Below are 9,868 nucleotides of genomic sequence, written 5' to 3' on the forward strand. Positions count from 1 at the left end.
GGCACACACTTAGGCGTCGGTTTGATTATTAAACGCCCAGCGGAGGTGAGCCAGGGGAAAACCCTCATTTGCAGCCGAGGCGTTAATTCATCGAGTGTTTGGCGCCGAGTTACACCCAACGCTCAATGTTTGTGTTTGCTGTTGCGATGAATATGTGAAATAACATTTGAGGGGACCTCTTAAATGGACTTGAACGTGTCATGCCATAGCATAGCCTAAATGTCAAATGTGCATTTATGTGCATTTATAAATGACACGATCATAAGCAAAATGGGAACAAGCACGCAATAACGTGAACTTCAAAGTTCAAAGACTAATGGATAACCGCAGAATCCACTTATGCCACCTGACCAAATACCAAACACCGATCGAAAAAGCATGAGTACACATTTAGTGTCGTCTTTGTTGCTGTCACATCATCGATAAATTATAAATAGCCTACATCAGAATCTTTTCGAAATTGAAATATCTGTGTAAGCGCTGCCACGTAGGCGCATTGTCCAGTGGTTAATCAAAATAGCAAATAACTCGAAACAATTTGATCACTTTTCTGTGAGATTCCGAATTGCAAAAAAAAATCGCTGTTTTATCCGTGGTTTTATCGACATCACGACTGTCTCGCTATCAAAAAGGGATCCACGATCAGACTTAAAACATCGTATCGTCATGCACTTTTATTGTGAAGAGCGTCTAAGGACATCGATCGTGCCATAATCGCTTGGACCACATGTGGCTCAAAATAAACACATTTAAGTTCAACGTCTCTTAAAACAAATCCAGTATCAACAATGCACGCCCATAAATTTAAACCATTCGTCATGCCATTCCAGTACGGAATGCGGCAGGATGTGCCCAGTCAGCCCATCCGGTATGAACGTTACTCTCATCGGCCCCTCACTGGACCGTAAACTCGGTCATCTCGCTGCCGCCAAGGCCAGAAATGGCTTCCGGAGACGACCCTTTGACATTACAACATCCACGATGTCACCACAGTTGCGGCGGTGACGTCCCAGCGATGACGTCCCAGGGATGACATCCCGGCGATGACGTCCCACCGATGACGTCCCAGCGATGACGTCACAGCGATGACGCTACTGCACTAGCCGCTCCATGGAGGAGAAGCCGGCGGAGCTCAGCTCCAGGAACCCAGAGTCCTCGCTGCGAGCTCCCAGGCCGAGCTGGATGTGACAGCTCTTTGTCTGAAAACAAAGAGGGAGACGCCGTGTTAGAAAAGTTGCACACACTGGCTGCAAGAAGGTACATGGAAAAATGCATGGTACGATTATACGAGAGGGAATAGGCGCTTCCGATCTTATCGGATGCGATTGCCATGACATTCTTTACTTCAGACTTTTGCATTTATTTTGCCAAAAAGCAAAAAGTTAGTCACGAGTGTGCACGCTCAGACTGCAGGTCAGACGAGTGCCATATCACAAAGTATGCCATGAAAAGGAACTCAGTTTTTTTTTTCCATTTCTTTAACATAACCAAATGTCTTTAAAACGCTAGTTCCGTACTGACCTTCGGACTGCAGTCGGGGTGTTGCGCGGCTGTCCGGCCGCCGGCCGCCCTCTTCTTGTAGTCGTCCTCCTCGCTGAAGGGGTTGTTGTTGTCGTCGGCCGAGTCGCGGAGCCAGGCCCCCGGAGCGCCCAGGTCCGGCGCGTCCGGCGGCGGCGTCATGCCGAACGTGGGGTTCTGAAACTGGTGGCCGGCGGGCCGGGTCCGGCCGCAGCGGCGCCCGCGCCGGCGCAGCCACAGCGCGGCGCCGACCAGCAGCAGCGCCAGCAGGCACAGCACCACGCCGATGGCGGCGCCGCTGCTGCCGCCCCCGCCCGAGGGCGGCTGAGCCGCGCTGGCCGCCCCCGCCGCCTCCCCCGCCCCGTCCGCCAGGTCCGTGTCGGTGAGCTCCGGCCGGCAGTCGGGCTGGCTGTCGGGACAGTAGCAGGCCACCTGACCCCCTCTCGGCAGGCACATGTGCCGACACCGGCCGTGGCGGCGACACGCGCTCACCGAGCCGTTCCGTTCGCCGAGCAGCAGCGGCTGCCGCAGTCTGTGCAGCACGTCCAGGGCCCGCAACTCCATGGCGTTGTTGTAGACGCGCTGACACCAGGCGGCGGCGCCGGGCCGCAGCGGCGCGTAGGTGCCGGTGCCCGTCTCAACGACCCTGGTGTGGCAGCGGCGCACCTGACTGCGATGGCTGATGACGTACGCCCAGTCCTCGAACACGGCCAGCCCCCGCGGCAGGTGGAGGCCTGACAGGTCGGCGGCGGCGCGTCCGCTGCCGTCCAGCCGCGCAGAGCCCAGCCGGTGGAAGTGCGTGTCCGACCACCAGACCAGTCCCGTGGTGCGGTCCAGGTCGACGCCGCCGCAGCGGCCCACCTTGTGGTCGGCCAGCACCAGCCGCTCGGAGCCGTCGGCGCTAAGGCGGAGGACGCGCCCGCTCCGGCGGCCGCCCGGAGGAGCGGCCAGCTCGGCACACGCTAGGAGGAAGCCCTGCTCGGGCACGGGGCGCAGCGCCAGCAGAGTCTCACCGGCCGTCCTCGCCAGCGTGCGGCAGAGTCCGTCGGCGGCACAGGCGCGTAGTACACCCGTCTCGCCCTCTCTGCTGGCCAGGTAGACGCTCTTCGTGGCCCACTCGAGTGCCATCGCCGTCACCCCGGTGGCGTTGGCAACGACCGTGCGTGGCGGCTGGTCGTCCCCGGCCGGCACGGCCAGCACGGCGCCGCGGTAGCTGTCGTAGAAGTACAGCGTCTCCGTCCAGGCGTCGTAGTCTGAGAAGGCCAGCGTCGTATTATCGTTGCGGTAGATCAGCTGCAGGTTCTTGTGGCGGACCGAGTCGGCGATGACCCGGCTGGCCTGAGTCAGCAGCAGGCGAGGGGAGGTGTTGGCGCGGCACGCCACTCCGTCCGGCTCCAGTCCGTAGCCGGCCAGGCAGCCGCAGCGGAAGCCGCCCTCGGTGTTGTTGCAGAGCTGCCAGCAGGGCGCCGCGCCGGTGGCGCACTCGTCCACGTCCCGGCAGGTCTTGCCGTCGGCCTGCAGCTGGAACCCGTCCAGGCAGCCGCAGACGGGCGCCGTGGGCGTCGCGCGGCACCGGTGCGCGCAGATGTGCGTGCTGCAGGCCGTCTCGCACATGCCGCCCTCGTCGCTGCGGTCGCCGCAGTGCGCCACGCCGTCGCACACCTCGGCCGAAGACAGGCAGCTGAAGCCGTCGGCGCAGGCGAACTGGTCGTCGGCACAGGCGGGCGTCGGCGGCGGGGTGCTCGTGGCCGGCGGGCGGCCGTCGCACTGCGCGGCCGCCTCGTCCCAGCCGTCCTCGCAGTCGCGCTCGCCGTCGCAGAGCCAGTGGGCCGAGATGCGCCGCTCTGTGCCCGGACAGGTCGGCTCGCCGCAGCCCAGCTCGTCCTCGCCGCCCTCGCAGTCAGCAGTGCCGTCGCAGAAGGCGGTCAGGGATAGACAGCGGCCGTCCACGCAGGCTCGCTGGTTCTCCTCACACGCCGCCTTGTCCTCCTCGCGTGGCTGCAGGGGCGGCAGAGGCGTGGCCGTCCCGTTACCACCGCAGTGCGCTCCCTCGTCGCTGGAGTCGGCGCAGTCAATCACACCGTCGCACCAGAGGTCGGCGCTGACGCAGCGGCCGTCATCACACCGCCGGCTCTCCTCTGTGCAGTTCTTGAGGCGCTGGCAGTCGGCCGGCTCGTCGGAGAGGTCCACGCAGTCCGGGTGGCCGTCGCAGAACCACTCGGCAGCCACGCAGCGCCGGCTGGTGACGCAGGTGAAGGAACTGTTGCTGCAGGCGCCGCCGCCGCAGTGCGCCTCGTCGCTGCCGTCCGTGCAGTCAGAGTGGCGGTCGCAGCGGTAGTGCGCCGGCACGCAGTAGCCGGTGCCGCAGCGGAACTGGTCGGCGTCGCACGACCGGTCGGCGCAGCCGTCCTCGTCGCTGGCGTCGCTGCAGTGCGGCGTGCCGTCGCAGCGCAGAACCGACGAAAGACACTCACCGGAGGTGCAGTTGAACTCGTCGGCGCCGCAGATAGCGATGCGCCGGTGCGGGCAGTCGGCCTCGTCCTCCCCACCGGGGCAGTCGGGAGAGCCGTCACAGCGCCAGTCCGCCTCCAGACAGGTACCCGACTGGCAGGCGAACTCGCGCTCCGAGCAGGCAGCGGGGGCGCACGAGCGGCCGTCAGACGCCGGCTGTCGGCCCGTGCCGCAGTCACACTGCTCGCCGCGCTCAGAGTTGTGCAGACAGAGCTCAGCGCAGTGCAGGCGCGGGCAGCGGCTCCCCCCGCGGAGTCGCAGCACCTCTTTCAGCCGGTCCACTCCGACAGCAGCCAGCCGCAGGAGAGGCTTCACGTCTCTGCCGTCCACCGCCTCGCCGAGTGACTGGGCGAACTGGTGGCCGATGTTGTTCAGCTGCACCCAGTGCAGCCGCCACGAGTGCATATCGCTCCAGAACATCCGACCAGAGGTGACGGCGACGGACAGCGGGCCCGCCAGGAACCGCTTCAGCGCCCGCCGCTCCGTACCGTCGAAGCGAATGCTCTCAATCGCGCCGGCTTGCGCGTCCGCCCAGAACAGACGGCCGCTGGTGTCATCGGCGGCGAGTGAAGACGGCGTCTGGAGTCTCTCAGAGACGAGCGCGCGGCGCCGGCTGCCGTCCAGCTCCATCTGCTGAATGGAGCCCGCGCGACCGCCCAGTGCCAGGAACAGGAGGCGCTCGGACGCCGACGCGGCCAGCGCAGTCAAGTGGCGCAGACCGTCCGCGATGAGGCGACGGTGACTGCCGTCGACGCTGGCCAGTTCGATCGTGCCGCGCGAGCTGTCCGCCCAGTAGATGTTACCGCGCACCGGGTCGGTCGCCAGAGCCACCACCGTCGTCAGGTGTCCAGAGACGAGCGTGCGCTGGCGTCGCGTCTCCAGGTCCACGGCATGGATGGCGCCGTCGGCGGAGTCTGCGTAGAGCAGCGTCAGGTTCAGGCCGTCTCCAACCGGCACCCAGTCGAGTGTGACGGCCGTCACCATCCGGGCCGGGTACTCGATCGGCGTGGCGCCGACGCCGCCCAGCACCCCGACCGGCACGTCCAGCAGCAGGTCAGAGCCGGCCAGCACCACCTGACTGGCGTTACCCGGGTGGCAGGTGAAGCCGTCGTGTCCGAGCCGCTCGCCCTCCGAACAGAAGCAGCGGTGGCCGTGTGGGGAAGTCTGAGACGGCAGGCACAGGTGCGAGCAGCGAGAGCCGACGCAGGTGTTCGGCAGTGCCGGCTGCAGAGAGGCGTGCAGCGCTGCTATCCGGAACGACCAGATGCTGCGCCGTTTGTAGACGCTCGTGCGGTTCTTGCCGGTGTACTTGTTGCACACGTGCACGTCCTCGGAGTCGAGGTCGGACCAGAAGAGGCTGGAGCCGAGCACGGTGAGTGAGAATGGAGCGCGCACCAGCAGCTCGGGCACCTCGCGCCGGTCGGAGCCGTCTAGCAGGCAGCTCTCGATGACGCGCCGGCTGGTGTCGGTCCAGTAGAGCCGGCGCGCCGCCGGGTCCACGGCCAGGGAGCGCGGCGTCTCCAGGCCGGTCAGCGGCAGAGGAGCCGCGTCCGCACCGTCCAGCCCGGCCCGCGTGATCTGGCCGCCCTTCTCGCTGATCTCTGACCAGAACAGGAAGCCCTGCTGCGGGTAGACTGCCAGTGCCAGCAGCCGGCCGCTCGGCCGCACCAGTACGGCGCAGTGGCCGAGCCAGTCGCAGGCGGCCAGGTGGCCCCGCTCGGCGTCAGCCAGGTACAGCACGCGCGCCACCCACTCCCAGGCGAGCGCGTCAGCCACGCGCACGCCGCTCATCAGGAACAGGTCGATGGGGGCGCGCTGAAAGTCTGCGCGCCTCCTCACGCCGCCGCCGCCGTCCGCCGTCCGGAAGCCCCAGTACGCGGTGCGCGTGGCCAGCTCGCCGGTGACGGCCAGCACCCGCTCGTCGCCGGCCGGCGCCAGGGTGTGTAACCGCCGGGAGCGCGGCGCCAGCTGGCGCACCGTGTCACCGTCAGCCAGCAGCAGCTCCGGCTCGGCGCTGTCGGCCGCCAGCTCGCAGGTCCTGTTGTCGGCTCCCAGCTGCAGCCCCGGCGGGCAGAAGCACCCACCGCCGGGCTGGCAGTCGTACTCGCAGCCGCGGCCCACACAGGAGCCCTCGGACAGGCAGCCGCCGGTGGAATCAGGGACCGCACCCTCGGGGCACAGACAGAGGTGGCCGCCGGCTGGTGTCGGCCGACAGGTCTGGCTGGCAGTGCACGTGGCAGGTGAGCAGGTGTCGCGCCGCGCGCAGCCGGTGCCCTCGTCGGAGCCGTCGGAGCACTGCGGCCGGCCGTCACAGACAGCGGCAGCCGAGATGCAGCCAGCGCCGTCCGAGCACCGGAATTGACCCGGCAGGCAGCGGGCGGAGTCGGCCGCCCTCGACTCGGTGCAGTTCCGCTCGTCGGAGCCGTCCGGGCAGTCCTCGTCACGGTCGCACAGCCAGGAGATGTGCACGCAGTGGCCCGAGTCGCACTTGAAGCCGCCCTGGCACGAGACGCTCGGACAGTCCTTTTCGTCGCTGCCGTCGTTGCAGTCCTGTTCCCCATCGCAGCGCCACGAGATGGGGATGCAGCGGCCGCACCAGATGGACGGCGGCAGACACTGGCTCTTGAGGTCCTCGGTGGGCTCCACGCCCGGCGGGCAGTCCTGCTCGTCCGAGCCGTCGCCGCAGTCGTCCGAGCCGTCGCACCGCTGGCTGGCCGGGATGCACGCCTTGCCGTCCGAGCAGAGGAACTCGCCGTCCCCGTCGCACGTCGACAGCGAGCCGCCGTTGGAGTAGAGCAGCGCCGCCACGGTCCCGGTGGTCAGAAAGGCGTCGGCGGGCGGCGCGCGGCCGCACGCGCTCACCAGCACCAGCGCACAGCGCACCCACAGCATGGCGACGGCGGCGCGCTCGAGTAAATGGCCGGGCGCGGCCGGCCACCGCCGGACAGACCTCAGGTCGGGTCACGTGACACGCCCGCGGGCCGCCGGCAGGCGCGGCGCCAGGCACGGCAGACGGCCGGACGGCTCGCCCGCTGGCCTCGGGAGTGAAAGCTGCTTCTGAGTACGATTCTAGACAGTAGACTTTTGGACCACAATCTTACGTCATAATTATTCAGCAACGCCCGAGATAAAAATCGCATAAACGCTGAGGTTAAATTTATTTTCTTATCGATAACATTCTATAAGTCATGGTTACAAGTATTTCACATATTTACACGTATCAAGATCATAATTGGCGTAATTTATACATCACCATGCCCAGATTAGAGTTGGAAAGTGTAGCCATAAAGCCAAACAGCCAACAGAGCGCAGTTTTTTTCTCAGTTATCGGTATGAGCTGGCCGCACTGGAGCAGATAACTGAGCTCGATACGAAACGATGGCCCAAAACTCACAGCTGGGCCCACAGTTCACCGACAGCGGTCGCTCACAGGCCTCGGACCACAGCTCACAGTTGAAAAATCACACATCCTCCACACCACAATTCCAGAGCACAGCTCGTATCCGCCGGCCAACAGATACTGCCCCAGACCCACGGGTCACTGTTAGTTCACAGCCCCACGGCCTACTCACAGCTCACACTTTACAAGTCACGCTCACGTCCCCCACAGCACACCGAAGTCCACAGTCCACAGCTCACCACTCACGAGCCACCCACAGTCCCACAGGCGGTAGCTCACAGACCGAAGAACTCTGTCGGCATATACATGTTAAAGTTCAATCGTTACTTCAGAAACACATGATTTGATCACCATAGGTTGACTTAGACGGCAATCATTCAGTTTCGTTTTTTCCCACCGCAGTGATAAATGGGGTTGATAAATGCGAAGGCGATATAAGTATGTATTTCGGTGTCACTGGTTCCGTCTTTTATACCTATGGTATTGCTCTCATTCATTACCCCCGAATTATTCCACAGAATAGCCGGACTTGTCCCTTTTTACCGTATTATTCGTTTGGTCTGGGACACATTAAATTTATAATTCTAACTTTTCTCGATTTTTCTTATATTTGACACTCTGTCCTTCGTTTTATTCTTGTAGAAATACCTAAGCTTCTCTAAAAACAGCTATTTTGCGTTAGCCGAAAAAAATCAGTTCAAACTCGGTTAAATATCGATGTATTGTATGTGTAGTATGCTGGTGTGTGCGTATCAGCGTAGTCAATCAAATGAGCTAAAATAGGGCTTGACAGAACTGAACAATCTATAGTGAGCAACAAAAGCAAGAGGCGAAGTAAATCTTCCTGCCAAACATGCAGCACCGATCACACGTGACCTCCCCGGAGGCACACATGGCAGAGTACCCAGGGAACTCGGTCAGGTGGCGAGAGGACCCGGGCAGGGGCCGCGCGGCACGACTGCACGGTATTCCCCGGCCGCTGAATAGATAGACCCGGTCATACAACTCAGAGGTGTGCCAACTGCTAAACCATATATGATGAGTACCGAGAGCGCTCTCGATACTCATCATAAATGGTTTAGCGCCGTTGTGCATTAAGTGATGGGAAACGGACTCGAATATGTAGGAATAAGTGTAACTGTAGACCGTAGAAATACGAAGGTATTTGGTATAAATAAAGAAATTCATGGGCACGGGCCAGCGAGGGACGAAAAGAGGAAATTAGGATTGACATGACGGGGGGGGGAGAGGTCATTCACAAGCAAGAGAAAGGTCTCGAAGGGCCGTGTTATTTATTGTTCGTGAACCCTAAAAATAATGTATGGGAATATCGCTTTTAAATACAACTACAAAAACAAACATTGCTGTCAGTATGAGGATGCTGAAGCCTAAACAACGGACAGTCCTGTGACCTGCACAATGCGACGGATTTCTCGACGCCTTATTCATAAGAATAGTCTCGCGGGACTGCATATTGAATATAGACTGCACGGCTAGTGACAGCTACATTCAAGCCGCCGAGAGAGTATGTTTTATGCAGGACGTCCTATTTGGTGAGCGCCTAAGTCACCGGGCGGCGGCGGCGGCCCGCGCCCCGCGCCCCAATGACCTCCTGCTCAGCACACGGCGGGACCGGCGGGTTCAGCGGCCGTCTACCGGTGACCTGCCTGGCGTCCTGCCAACACCCGGCCCAGGCCCGCCGTTGATGGACTGGGCAAAAGTAGGTAGAGGACACATCACTGTGCAGTCCTTCGTATGCTGACCGTATTCGCTGTAGAGAGAAGCCGATGTGAATGAATCACGACTTAATGTTGTTCTATGCATCGTACTTGAGAACGAATAGCCCCCATAGATTCCAGACATTTTAGTACCTACATATATGACTTTCGATTCACGAGGTAAACGTGCAAATGCAATATCACTTAGTATTAGGTAAGCCGTAAGTGCCCCAGTGTCAGTGGTCCGGTTGATACACATAACGATGCTAATAAACCGAGACACGTGATGCCGGTCAGCACCCGACAACTGCCAATCATGGGATGCTTCCTCCCCAGCTCCCCCCTCCCCTATGCCCAACGCACTACTGGATCGGCTGTGGCGTGAGCTGTCGATTCAAGCTAATATCCACGGTCACATTCCTTCTCAATATGGACGGATTACTTGTTAGTATCGTATCACCTGACGACATCAATACAATGACGTCATACACACCATTGTCCACCTTACACCGTCCAAAGTCCTTGGTTTACCCACGTGCACGTGCCGTCCTCCACGCCTCCACAACTGCTCTCAAAAGATACCACCTGTTGACATCTCACTTCTCTTTCCGTGTGCGTCTTCCCTCTCTCCGTGTGTGACATGCGTGTTTTAGTGCGCCTGTGGAGTATGACGCGGACGGCGGACGTCACTATCGCCGATAGCCCGGCGGCTATCAGTGCA

At 61.4% G+C, this 9,868-nt stretch overlaps 1 protein-coding gene across 2 annotated transcripts; it reads right to left on the bottom strand.

Annotated features, from left to right (window-relative positions):
• Positions 1-661: 661 nt before the first annotated feature.
• LOC122373592 (low-density lipoprotein receptor-related protein 4-like) lies at positions 662-6,947 on the bottom strand. Of its 2 annotated transcripts, XM_043351831.1 has the most exons (3): positions 1,522-6,947; positions 1,084-1,199; positions 662-1,027 (listed from the first exon to the last, which is right to left on the bottom strand). In XM_043351831.1, exons 1-2 carry the CDS (start codon positions 6,919-6,921, stop codon positions 1,092-1,094), a joined length of 5,508 nt encoding a protein of 1,835 aa, XP_043207766.1. In that variant the 5' UTR covers positions 6,922-6,947; the 3' UTR covers positions 662-1,027; positions 1,084-1,091. The 2 variants fall into 2 exon arrangements, with proteins under 2 accessions (XP_043207766.1, XP_043207756.1); XM_043351821.1 differs by having other exon boundaries at positions 662-1,199.
• Between the last annotated feature and the right edge of the window lie 2,921 nt (positions 6,948-9,868).

The sequence above is a fragment of the Amphibalanus amphitrite genome, unplaced genomic scaffold, assembly GCF_019059575.1.
Source record: "Amphibalanus amphitrite isolate SeventyFive unplaced genomic scaffold, NRLGWU_Aamphi_draft 000038F_arrow, whole genome shotgun sequence".
NCBI lineage: Eukaryota > Metazoa > Arthropoda > Thecostraca > Balanomorpha > Balanidae > Amphibalanus > Amphibalanus amphitrite.

Coding starts and splice junctions, on each gene's coding strand:
- LOC122373592 (XM_043351831.1), bottom strand. CDS start 6,921: ATGCTGTGGGTGCGCTGTGCGCTGGTGCTGGTGAGCGCGTGCGGCCGC. Junction 1,200..1,521: donor ACCCCGACTGCAGTCCGAAG/GTCAGTACGGAA, acceptor CTTTGTTTTCAG/ACAAAGAGCTGTCACATCCA.